The 13,662-nt window shown below is 38.0% G+C and overlaps 1 protein-coding gene and 1 long non-coding RNA gene across 2 annotated transcripts in view; one reads left to right on the top strand and one right to left on the bottom strand.

The window, feature by feature from the left end:
• Window positions 1-1,986: 1,986 nt before the first annotated feature.
• LOC114480636 (interferon-induced very large GTPase 1-like) overlaps window positions 1,987-13,662 on the bottom strand; it is a 691,281-nt gene continuing 679,605 nt past the window's right edge. The window contains exon 42 of the mRNA XM_028474951.1: window positions 1,987-7,241. Within this exon, the coding sequence (XP_028330752.1) occupies window positions 2,527-7,241 (4,715 nt within the window). The 3' untranslated portion in view covers window positions 1,987-2,526. The remainder of the gene's footprint in view (window positions 7,242-13,662) is intronic.
• Window positions 10,378-13,434, top strand: LOC114480643 (uncharacterized). The gene is made up of 3 exons (XR_003676141.1): window positions 10,378-10,667; window positions 11,935-12,027; window positions 12,783-13,434. It is a non-coding gene; the product is annotated as an uncharacterized LOC114480643 (long non-coding RNA).

The raw sequence follows: 13,662 nt of genomic DNA, 5'->3' as shown, positions 1-13,662 counted from the left end.
TTCTGCTGCTCCTGCTGCTGCTACGGACTCTGTTCCCCGCCTGGTTTTGTTGCCGGGTGTGCCCCCTCGTCCGGGTCGAGCCCGCCGCCGTCGTGGTCGCCCCCCGCGCCTGCTGGTGTCTGACCCTCCTGGGACTTTGCGAGTCAGCCGTTATGGTCGTCCTATTAGACCTCCTCGGGGGACTTGAGGTGCTTTTGCCCGTTCTGGGTTCATGTTTTGTTTTTTGATATGTTGTCCTTTCTTTGACGTGTTGGTGCTGGGTTTTGTTGTGCCTGGTGCCCATTCTGTCGTTTCGGGGGGGGCCTGTGTGGCGGTCCACTAGGGGCACTCATCGCCAGATTGGCCAGGGTATGTGTCACGGTGGGATTGGTTGCACAATCAGGAAGTCTTGTATATATGGTGGTGTTGTCTTGTAGTGAGGTCCAACAATAAACCGCTGGCATCTACTCCGTTCTCTCCGCGCCTCTGTCTTGCCTTGCCTTCCACATGGTACTAATTTTCCAATGTATAATATCCCCCCACCCACAACCACCTTCCTCTGCTGTTGCTATGAAAACACAGTGAATGAGTGCCAGTGTCAGAATGAAACTGAAAAAACTAATGAAAAATGATTAATTTAAACATTTACAGATTGAGGTTGTGAGGAATCAATTTGTTTTATTAAGAAAAAAACTATTGCAGTTTTGGACAATTAACTGAGATTAAAAAAAAACGACAATAGTAATAATAATAACATAATAACATTCTGATAACATCCCCATTGATTGAACTAATTTTGAATGAAATATGAATTGTGAAAGTGGTTGTTTACATTATAACATACAGATCACATGGGATCAACAAACCAACAAAACATATAATCACTGGTATCTAAATCTTAACAGTGTATTTTTAATTAATAATTTAAACACTTTGTGAAGATCTAGAAATTATTTCACTTTAAATGCTTTTAAATTAGTGGTAAAATCCTGACCACATAAACTGACTCACCTTATGAGTTTAAATCAGAGCGATTAATTAACAATTTATGTCCTGTAAATGTATGACATTTTTACATATAAGAATTATTAAAAATAATTTTAAAAAAATACTTACAATGCAGTGCATTAGTAATAGGGTTTATGGACATTTCAGTTCATGTTGGAACCAGTGTCTCCATAAAGGGACTGACTGCAGTGCCTGGTGTACTCTGGGTATTTCAGGTGTAAAACTAGTTTATCAATAACAGAATCACAGCACTAAAACAAGAAAGTAACCACATTTATAATCGTTATTACAAAACCTATTCAAATATTTACATTATTATATACAGTAAATGCATAAATGTGAAGTTTAACTCAAAATCTATTCAATTCTCAAGTGATTTTATAGTTATTTACAGGTTAATCATCCATTTCAATGACAGCAGCTTTTTCTATCTGCACCAAACTGAAAATCTAATCACATTTCTAAGATAAGTGTTTGTCCTCCATCAGATGTTGTGGATGGATAAAAAACTGCAAAGGAAGCAACATATAGAGCTGGTTTCTGATGCCCTCTGCTGGCTCTGACTGCTCTCTACCATCATTGATCACAGCATTTATTTATTATATTATTTCTGTACTGATCTGTTTGCTTCAAAACAACTTATTTACGTTGAATACAGTTACACCACCTAGTGGAAGAAAGCTTCATTACAGGTATTATGTTACTATGTAGCTACTATTTCTCATCCATTACATTTGACTGTTAAAAGTCTAATAAAAGGAGCAAAGTTGTTTTCTAATGTGCTCCATCCTCATCATCAATTATATATTTTTAGTCATGCATAAAGATACAGCTTTACCTTCATGTATACCACACATATGAAGTAATTAATAAACCACATGCTGATTATAGTGAAGTTACACTGAAAGATACAAACATTAAACACAAACTCCAACAATAGCGGAAATAAATCCCATCAAATTTAAGTCAACAATCAAGAAAATATTTTACAGATCAAGGTTTATGAGCATTAGGATTTATTATAATGCAGATTAATAAAATATAAGATGTATAACATTGGAACCAAGAGTGCTGATTGCACAATAAGAATGAACAAAATATAGACATTTTTATACACTTTACTTTTAAATGAAAAAGTATGAATCAAAGACAAACAAAAATTGGAAATCTAATCTCATTAGTTTTTACCTTTTGGAAAGGTTGTGGCACAATTTGAGAGGAACATTTGTCATGAGGAAACTTCACTGTTGTTACATTTTTATTAGTGCCCTGCTTCTTGTGAGGAAATGCTTTTAGAAAATGTGAAAATACATTAGTAACCGAATAAGTCATTGGGCAGGATCTACAAACAAATTTGGCATTTCGAAAATCTATAACTGCTTTGTTTACCAAACCAGACATTCAAACAGAGTGTACACCTTAAAGTGGTAGAACTCAGACCACACCTTGTGTAGAGCATCAAAACAGAGTTTCAGTGTAACTGCTTTAAACCATTGTGCTTAAATTAATTTAGTGCACTTTCAGGGGAACAACACCTGTTCATAGCGTAGTTTTTCTTTGTGGTTGTAAATTTGGATCCTTGAGTCTAAATAACTCTTTAAGACTTTCTTCTGCCTGTTTGTATGAAATACATTTCCAGGTTTGAGGAATTTCAGCAGGCTTTACATTATATAATTCAGCAAAGTCTTGATTGTACGTTGTCATGACATATTTCCAGTAGTCTGATGCCTCCAAACTCAAATCAGGAGAAATTTTCCAGTCTGCGAAAATCTGCTTGTAATCCTTGTACGGGTGATATTTGTTATTTGTTTGATGGCAACTGAATGTTCTATCACTGATCACAGAAGAAGAGCAGATGTCAGTTTCAAGTTTCGCTGTGACATTCCATCTGTATTTACCCAGACCTTGTGGCCGATGCAAAGATGCCCAGTGTTCAGTGTGAGCTTTTCCTCCTGCATCACAGGGCGTTGCACAGAACGGACACTGTTTACCACATCCAATCACTCTGGTGAAAAGCTCATTCTGGGGCTTCATGTGAAGATTCTTTAACTTAGTTTGGATGTTTGTTTTTTGGAACTTGTCCTTCAAATCTCTTTTCATGTCCTTCAAACACTTTGTGAGTGAATCTGCAAATTGCTCCTGATTGGCGTTGTTCAGGATCATAAAAGCACCAAGAGCATCTTGGGAAATGACCAGTTTAGCTTCAAGTTCTCTGCAGATATTTTCAACAAATGACTTTACATTTTCATTTTTGTTGTTTGAAACATTTTTGATGGCATCTTCAATGCTACTGATGATTGATTCAAGAAGTTGGTCCTCAAACTCAGAAAGTTTGGAGCAGGTTGAAAAATGTTTTTCTATTTGTTGGAGAATCCAGGACTTTACATAATGTTCATATTCTGTGTTGTAGACATGATATTCAAGAAAATCTTTCCTTGAAAGCAAATCCAGTAAAATTGAATACTGAAAGTTGATTCGTGTGCTAAACTCCTGACATGTCAGCATCTCATCAGTGATATTGAGGCCCAGTACACGATTCACACGGTCTTCCACAGCAGGCTTCAGACACTGATTTGCAAACTCTTCAGCCTTCTTCTGGCACTGGTCCCGTTTATGGAAGACATCTTTGAAATCTGCACAAAACTTTTTCTTGTTTTTCATCAAACATCTGTATGGATCATTGGTTTGAAGAAAACTCTGATGCAGTTCCTGAAATTTTCTGGCTGCAAATCCACAGATGTGCTGTTTCAGATTAACTTCAAACTCAATGTCTGTCTGAACATCTTTGTCATTTTGTAGACGTTCATCAATGATATTCAATATCTCCTGAATGTAGGCATCGTGGTAGTAACTTTTTTTGGCCATTTTCTCATTTATAGACATTGTGCAAACTGCAATTATGCTGTCTGCTCTCTGTTGTATAGCTGGTATGTGGTATTGCATGTTGAGCCATGTGTTTACTTTGTGTGTTATTTTCCTGAAAGTTTTTTCAGGTTTGTATATGAATGGTTCCCGCCCACAATCTTGAAGTCTTTTCTGACCAAACAGTTCATTTGCATGGCTCCCTTTGTTTAACAGATTGGTTCTGAGGCAATAGGATACCTTGTTAAAAACATCTATGGGCTTTTGTTCAGAATAGGTAAATGTTTCCAGAGTTTCTTTCCACATCTTGTCAAATTCTTTGTCCTGTTGTTGATCAGTCATTTGGTGTTTTGTCTTTCGACATTCATCAATCAGTGCACACACTGCTTTTTTAATTTCTTTGGTATGATTTTTCTTTATTCGGTCAATTTCCACCATTCCCTGTTTGATGTTTGCTGCTGCTGAGAGCTGATGAAGGACAGAGTTTTCCAATTCCCATCGAAGACCCTGAGCACTGTTTTCAAATTCTGCTCTATGTCCTTCCACCAGGTGGACATGACGTTCAGTTTGAGTGAAGTACTTTGTTAGGTTCTCCAGAAGTTTTTTCTCCCATTGGCACAGCACTGTGATAGCTTCAGTTTTCAGACTTAATAGTAATTCATTCCTCACAGATGTTTGGCCTTCTGAATAAACATTTCCAAAGTTGGATATTTTTGTCTCTGCATTTGTGCCCCAGATGTACATTTCCTTTCTGAACTCCCATTCCCATTTGTTAAACTCTGTACAAAGTCTCATGTAGGCGTCGGCTACAAGGCTGTTTCTGAAGCTAAAGATGAGGTTTTCATGCTTTACTGCATTCCACAAGCTTTTTATCCCATCCTTAAAGTTTATGATATCATTATCAGATGATCTGCACTTTTGCAGTAGTTTAATGATGTGTTTCTTTAGCTCATATACAGCTTCGCTGTACCCTACATTGACTGGTGCCATTGGTGGGTTTCCATTCCAAAAACCAGGAATGTAGCAGTTCCCAGTGTCAGGATTGTACTCCATCACATCAGTGAAGCTCTTAAATTCTTTTTCCATTCTAGCTGCTGCCTGAGTCATCTCATCCAGCTGTTGCAACAGTAGGTTTCTGTCTCGTAAGTTCTTCTCATGGGCTGACATATCAGACACATTCTGGTGAACAAAGTGACATTTAGGCTTTTTTCCCACCTCCTTCATCCTGAGAAATGCATGCACCACTATTTGAAGGATGTCCTTCATTTCACTTAAATTCTCCATTGCAATGTTTACAATAGTTAAATCACTCAGCCCCACAACAAGTGTTGCAAGCTCATTGTCATGTTCATAGCTATTGTCTAGTTGTGCATGATCAGGTGACTTTAGGCCCTCAGTGTCAATGATCACAATGAAGTCACAGTTTAACTCTGTCTTAAACTCTTCATGGACTTTGATGAGCAACATGAAGGCTCCTCGAATGCATCGACCACTGCTGACTGCAAACTGCACTCCAAACATGGTGTTAAGGAGAGTGGACTTTCCTGTGCTCTTAACTCCAAGTACTGTGACCACCAGGATCTTGTTCTTGGGAGAAACCATTTCATTAAGCTGAGAGAGAACATCACTGACCCATTGAAGGGGTATGTTGGATGCATCTCCATCCACTAGTTCAAGAGGAAATCCATCCAGTAACAACTGTGCACACAGTCCAGGTAAATGATTCAGTTGTTTTCGGGATTGATCTGTTTCTGGAAGGAACCGTGAAGCTTCATAGATCTGACCCATTTCACGAAAAAAGTGTTCAGTCCCCAGTGAACTGCTAGTCAGATGTCGGTCAAGTTGTTTGATCTCCTCTTTGTTCTCAGAGCTCTTCCATTTTTCTTTGTACAGTTTCCTGAGTCCAGACAGTTTAATGCAAGACATATTATCAAGGTTTATCCTCATCCACTTCAGAAAATAGCTCCTTTCTTTTTGCTGCAACGATAATGCATTGATAAAGCAACTCAAAGTATTTGACATGTTAGTGGAGTTTTGTTTTTGCCGCAGTCTGTTTTTCTTTTCCTTCAGGTCACTTTTATACGTTTCTATGTTTTCAGATCCAAGCTTTCGAAGGCGAAACTCTTCTTTCTCTAGACTTGTCAGTTCCTTCCATATTTGGCCTTGTAATGGAAGTTGCTGTTCTTTGAATGTCAAAGGGTCTTTAATATCTGCAGTGATGGCGTCAGCATGTTTTTTTGCTCTTTGACACTCAGGAGAGTCTTCATCGACCCAGATTCCCAGTTCATGGGCAACGTCAGCCATCTCCTCGATACTCATCTTTCTGTCTGTCTTGGACATCATGTCACTGACTTCTTCCCTCAAAAAATTAACAACATCTACATCATTTACATTTTTATTCCGAATGATGATGTTGTTTTTGGTCAGACCTAACTTCCTTGACACTTCTTTGAGAGTTCTGACATTAATCTGTTTGTTATTGTTAAACACCAAAAAAGTCTGAGCCTTGTGGGTTCGGGTCGACAGCAGATTACTGGTACATTTGGCATCTAACTTGTCAAGAAAAACAAAAACTGCTGCAGATGTTTGACACAAAAATGCGTACTGTGTCTCAAAAGATTTAATGTCCCCACGAAGGTTAGCCACAGCCACTGGTTGACTGAAAATGTCAATGTTTTTGTTGCCACAAGGAAGGTACCAAGTAATTTCAGTCAACCCATTCGATATTCTTCGTGGACTGTTGCCACATTCCATATTTCTGTGAACAAAGATGTCATGGTACTGCTGTGAGTTACTCAGCAGCTTGTTCAGGGTCTCTGACTTTGACAGGGAGCACTCACCCAGTCTCACAAAGGAGATCATTGGTAGATTAGAGAGGACTATTCTTTCTTCAGTGAAACCCTTGGACTCTGAAAGAGCTTCAGGTCTATACTGCTTTACAATGTCTCTCATAGCCCACAGCATCAATGTGCACTGTTGACTGTCACAATTGGGAAGCAGCAGAGGCACAGAAAACTGACACATTGACATTTTTAGAGCCATTTCCTGCTGAACAAACCCATCAGAACACAGAAAGAGAGCAGTGATCACATCCAGAGGATTTACCATGTCTTCTGAATTAGAGATTTCAAGCATGTCTTCATAATCAATGTCTGTGGTCTTTGAAGCATCATCACTGTTGGATCTTAACTGTTTCACATGTTTTATATTCCTTGCTGTCACATTAACCATCATTAATTTCTTCATAAAATACCATGGAAGGTCTGATTTACTTTTGTCTGGTTCTTCGTTTAATGTCTTGTCATCAATTTGAAGTATTTTGCTGAGTGATAGCTTCTCTTTGCTGTGCCGTTCCAAACCAAGATCCTTCATAACGGTCATCAGGTTTGTCTCTAAAAATAAAAAAATAAAAAACATGAGGTTATAATATATGGCAAGGCAAGGCAAATTTATTTGTATAGCGCATTTCATACACAAGGCAACTCAATGTGCTTTACATGACAAAACATTCAATTGTTTAAATTCAATAAGAACATTTAAAATCATCAGTAAAATCATCAACAAACACATTACATCAACAACATGACCAAAATCTCCCTCTCAATCATACGCAGTAGAGAAAAAAAGTGCCTTTAACTTTAATATAAAAATGTTCACATTAGATGCTGACTTCAGCTCTGCTGGCAGTTTGTTCTACTTCTTTGCAGCATAACAACTAAACGCAGCATCACCATGTTTACTGTGAGCTCTGGGCTCCACTATCTGACCTGTGTCCATAGATCTGAGACCTGCTGGGTTCATACCTGACTAACATGTCACTGATGTATTCTGGACCAAACCCATTCATAGATTTATACACCAGCAGCAGAACTTTAAAGTCTATTATGAGGCTGACTGGGAGCCAGTGTAAAGACTTTAAAACTGGAGTAATGTGCTCTGACCTATTTGTTCTGGTTAAGACCTGAGCTGCAGCGTTCTGAACCAGCTGTAGATGTTTGATGCTCTTTTGGGGGATTCCTGTCAGAAGACCATTACAATAGTCCAGTCTGCTGGATATAAAAGCATGGACCAACTTCTCCTGATCTTTCTGAGTCATTAAACCTTTCACTCTGGAGATGTTCTTTAGGTGGTAGAAGCTGTTTTTTTTGATAGATTTGATCTGACTGTTGAAGGTAAGCTCCGAGTCAATCATAACACCAAGGTTTTTGACTTGGTCTTTAGCTTTTAAAGATCGAGACTCAAGATACTCGCTGACAGCAGTCCTCTTTTCTTTGTTACCAAAGACAATCACCTCCATCGTGTCATGGTTTAGTTGAAGGATGTTTTCACTCATCCAGCAGTTTACTTTTTCTAAGCAGTCACACAACACCTCAATGGGACCATAGTCATCTGGGTTCAGTGATAGATATAATTGTGTGTCATCTGTGAAGCTCTGATAATCAACTTTACAGTTGTGTAAAATTTGTCCTAAAGGAAGCATATAAAGGCTAAACAGAAGAGGTCCAAGAACAGAGCCCTGAGGAACCCCACAGGACATTGATAATCTGTCAGATTCAAAGTTTCCAATGCTTACAAAATAACTTCGCTCCTCCAAGTAGGACTTAAACCATTGCATTAATTTTCCATTTAGTCCAACCCATGTTTGCAATCTGTGCAACAAAATTGTATGATCTACAGTGTCAAATGCAGCACTTAGATCCAACAGAATGAGAACAGATACTTTTCCTGAATCAGTGTTCAACCTTGTGTCATTGATCACTTTGATCAGAGCAGTTTCAGTGCTGTGATGAGAACAAAAACCTGACTGAAAGTTATCAAATATTTTGTTGAATGTTAAGAATTGACTCAGTTGGTTGAAGACCACCTTCTCAATGATCTTGGCCATGAATGGAAGGCTGCTGATTGGTCTATAGTTAGCCAGTATAGAGACATCCAGTGTTCTCTTTTTTAGCAGAGGTTTCACAGCAGCTACTTTCAGGGATTTTGGTACGATGCCTGATTGGAATGAGCAGTTAATTATCTGACACAAATCAGTGACAATTGACTTTACAACAGTTTTAAAGAAGTTTGAGGGTGTTGTGTCAAGGCAACACGTTGATGAATTCAGCTGCTGAACAGTCTCCTCTATTGTTTTTGGGTTCACTGTAATAAACTATAACATTGTAGTTGACTCATCCCTCAGTGGTTGAAGCTGTTCAAGCTGTTTGTTATTTTGCTGGTTTGTTCTGATGTTTGACCTTATTGATTGTATTTTTTCATTGAAATATACAGCAAATTCATTGCATTTTCCAGCTGGCAGTAATTCAGGGGCTATCTGATCTGGGGGGGTTGTGAGCTTTTCAATTACAGAAAACAATGTGCGAAAGTTGTTGACATTTTTGGCAATAATTTCAGAAAAGTATTGCTGCCTTGCTTTGAACAAGCCATCATTGAATTTTTGCAGACTTATTTTGTATATTTCTAGATGAATTTGGAGTTTTGTTGATCTTCATTTACGCTCAGCTCTTCTGCATTATCTCAGTCCTCCTCCAAGGTGTTTTCTGTGTGTTTGGTTTTCTTTTAGTTTTGATTGGAGCCACCACATCTATGACATTACAGACTTTTGTATTAAACTCATCCAGAAGATCATCAACTGTCTCAGCACTCAATGTTGGTGTCATTGCTATGGCTTCTATCAACTGTGCACTTGTGTTGTCATTTATGTACCTTTTCTTTAAACACACATAACTAGGGGGAACAGATGTTACAGTCTCTAGGTCAAAAAAGACACAGAAATGATCAGATAGAGCTAAGTCTCTTACATCAACAGCAGAGATATCAACACCTTTGGAGATAACCAGATCCAAAGTGTGACCTTGAGTGTGTGTCGGACCAGTCACATGTTGTGTAAGACCAAAAGTGTCCATTAAAGCATACAGTTCTTTGGCAGTATTCACTGTTAGCCCGGATTTCATTTCTACTCAAACAAGCAATTTCAACATACATAGATAATTTAAGTTTGATTGTAGAACTATCAAATTTAAGTGCAGTCTACTAATTCGAAGTAGAATATACTTACATTTGAAAGTAATGTCATGAATGACTAACTTTAAGTTAAGTGGCACGGAATTTTTAAGTTTTGGTCATGACCACGCCTCTAAAATTCCCTCTGCATTCAAGTAGTGTAGGAAGGTTCGGTTTTCCCGAGGTCATTTTTCAACTTTGTGGATGCTACAAAGAAGAAGTTTTATGTTTTAATACTCAAAACATTTAAAAAGACATGGTTATCTTTTTCCGGTGATAATTCACGTCGTTATCAACTATGCAGAAACACTTTTAAGCTTTATATCAGTGATTTTATCCCAGACTTGTTGCTGTATTCTACTAGTAGACTCTACAATACCTAAAATCACAAAAATATTGACTTGATATCAGGATTTATGCAAATAAATAACTCACTAATCTATTTTACTCTACATGGGCAGAGATTTACTGCCTATCAGTGTTCGTGTGATTTTTGTCAGTCGGAAATTAATTTACCCGATTATTCTGACACCACTTGAATGCAGCAACCTGAAGGCATGTTGCAGCACGTCACTTCTCCTGCGTGTATTTTCAACGGTTCGCTGCTGTTGTGTCCGAGAGACATTTTACAACTTGTTAGTTCTTTTTACAGCGAGGAGTAGTTTGTAAGCAGTGGAAACAGCAGTTCCACTACCGCGGACCCTGTAGCTAATTTTGTCAGTAAATAAGCCGTTGGCGCCGCGCTGCCCTGCCGGAGGACGTGTGCCTCGAGTGGAGTAGAGACGAAGAAAGAGGGCGACAGGAGACTGAATCTGGTGAGTGACCGACCACCACTCTGTGGTGGCTTTTGATTTTAAGTTAGCACTAGCTCCAATGACTGTTTCACTGACAGTGAAAAAAACGTTATCATTAGCTAAACTGACGTGCTAATGTTAAGACACATTTGGCTAGCACTGTTAGCATTTTAACGGACACACATAGCTTTAGTAGCTGTTTGTGAGCAGCTCCCGCTCAAACCTACATTTTGAATCTGCTCTTGAACCCTAACCTTCAGTGTTGTGGCCGGTTGAAAAGGTTGCTTAAACAGACATTTGAAGCTCCTGTTTTTCAGCATTGGGATTTTTGCTCTTGCCACGGTAACTGGATATTTTTTGTGTACTTTTTCACTCTAGATAACTGCCATTAATTGTTAGTAAATCATCTGTAAAATGCTAACTGTATTCATGTGACCAGGCTAGAGCTGGGCGATATCGAATATACTCGATATATCGCAGCTTGTAGTCTGTGTGGTGTTGAAAATGACCATACCGTTAAACTCGCGGACTTTTTTTTTTTTTTTTTTTTTTAATATCTTAGTGGCATTATGCACAAAAGGTGCACTTAAATTTAGTGTTGTTTTGAAATGTCATCTTAATGACAACATGCACAAAAGGGCACTATTTGTTTTAAAATATTGTAGTGGCATTATGTACAAAAAGTGCACTTTAATTTTGTGTTTTGAAATGCCATGTGAGTTGCATCCTGCACTAATGTCTTGTTTTGAAATGTCTCTGTGACAATTTTGCACAGAACGTGCACTTTCTGTTGACAATTTTATGTTTGAGCCACTCACTGTTTAATAAATACAGTTATGTCAACTTTGACTTAGTTGTGATATCCCCTTTTTTGCATGAAAGTTTAAAATTGGCATATATTAATGCAGCATGATCAAGAATGTTTTAATGTAGACATATAGAATCATCATACTGGTGTGATTTTGTGCATCAAAGTGTTAATTCAAGGGTAATGCAAAATATCGAGATATATATCGTGTATCGTGACATGGCCTAAAAATATCGCGGTATTTATAAAAGGCCATATCGCCCAGCCCTACTCTCCCGTTTCCATTTCCTCCTCTTTTATCCTACTCTATATACTTTGCTCTTTTCTTGTTTTTATCTCTCCTCTTCTGTTCTTCTACCCACTCCTCTCTACTTTCTGTCCAGGAAGTTTGTAATGAAGTAATTAAATTGTGGCGACTTTCTGGAATCTATTTAAGCATATACAGTATGAGTGTACTTAGTTATGTCCACTATCTTCCAGACCACTGAGCCAACAGACATCAGGTGCCTTTGTCTTCGGGGACTGCCAGTCGTCTTGGGGGATGACCCCTCTGCGTTCTTCAAAACCTGCTCGGTAAGTAACTGAATTTGTTTTGAATATCTGCATTATTGATTCACAACATGACCATCTGATATGAATTTACTGTAAAAAATAAATTACTACTACTTACTCTAAATTACAAACAAATTAACATTGTACAAAAATTTGAACTTTCACCTTTGTCTTTCTGTGAAATTGCCATCAGCTAGTGTGAGATGGGGCCACAGGGAGGGACCCCTCTGTTTATTTTGCTGAGGACTATAAAAAACCCTTACATAAGTTCTTACTTTTTGAGATTAAAGGACAAAACTGGTCTTAAATTTGTAACTGCAACAATGGGCTCTATCCATAGCTCCACTACTTTCTGAACTTAATGCTGCTCCTTTGTTTCCTGTCTTTACATTATTGGACAAACTGATAATAATCCAGGTGTGTCTGAGTAGTCACAATGGTCAGACACCTGGATTAATCAGTTTGTCCAATAATGTAAGACAGGAAAAAAAGGAGCAGCATTAAGTTCAGGAAGTAGTGGATCTGTGCATAGAACCCATTGCATCTGTACTGGAAATTGTTTTTACACAACTTTTCAGCTTGACTGGGACTGAAAAAGCTCCATCTCTGCTGAGCTACAAAACCATTTCAGCACACAGGTTTTCAAACAGCTCTTGTAATGCACAGTTCAAATTATGGCGATTTAAAATTGGTGTTGTCCTCTCTCAATTTTTGTGGTCAACACAGCATTATTGACATTACAATGTCGCCTCTTTGTCCGTTTCTTTTTCTGTTAGGATGCAACTGACAAGGACTTGTACAGTGAAACTTCAGTGGGAATCCTCTGCATTGACGAACATCCTCAACTCAACCCATCCAGAGTGAGCATCGTCTTGGAAGGGAGTGTGGTAATGGAGGAGCTGGCCAACCTGCCACAGTCTTTCTGTGTCCTTTTTGGACTGATTTATGCCTTGCACTTGGACTACCCCAAGTGCATGAAAAGTACCTGTCACTTTATTCAACAGGTCATGCTAAACCTGGGCAGAGTTGAGCTGAAACTCAAAATTCAATCTTTGAAGAATCAGCTATCTGTATAAAACAGGGTTCTGAATACGTATACCACTGCTCTGGAACTCAGTGCTTGGTTATTTGTAATGTTGCACTTTAAAAATACCATGTTTACTGTTGACACTGTTTGATATGCAAGTTTTTTATGCATTGCCACTGATTTTGCCATTTTATTCAATGCTGATTGGTGTATAACTTGTGTTATTAGCGCTGATATAGTTTAATTCCTATTGCTACCTATGTTGTATAGCATTGACATTGATTTTGTAGTTTAATGCCATCCTGATTCACAAGAGTCCTATTTGATTTTTTGATTGCAAACCTATTTTGTTTGATAACATGATAAAGACAAGTTTAATAAAACATGTAGACAAGAATGTACTTTTGTGGTTTTGCTTTTTATTTTCTTAATTAATTTAATCTGTATGGGTTTCTTTTATTAAACAGATTTTATTTTACTCTTCAGATAGTGGAGTAATTGGGCAAAGGAATTTTTAAGGTAAATCAACTTGGAGGTTAGTGTATTCAGCTTAAAGTTATAAGTGGAATAAATATGTAAAGCAATTGATATTAGTAATGTTTTTAAGTTTAATCATCTTGGAGGTTAGT

This window comes from Gouania willdenowi, chromosome 18 (assembly GCF_900634775.1).
Source record: "Gouania willdenowi chromosome 18, fGouWil2.1, whole genome shotgun sequence".
Classification (NCBI taxonomy): domain Eukaryota; kingdom Metazoa; phylum Chordata; class Actinopteri; order Blenniiformes; family Gobiesocidae; genus Gouania; species Gouania willdenowi.
This window is presented reverse-complemented; position numbering and strand designations above follow the sequence as displayed.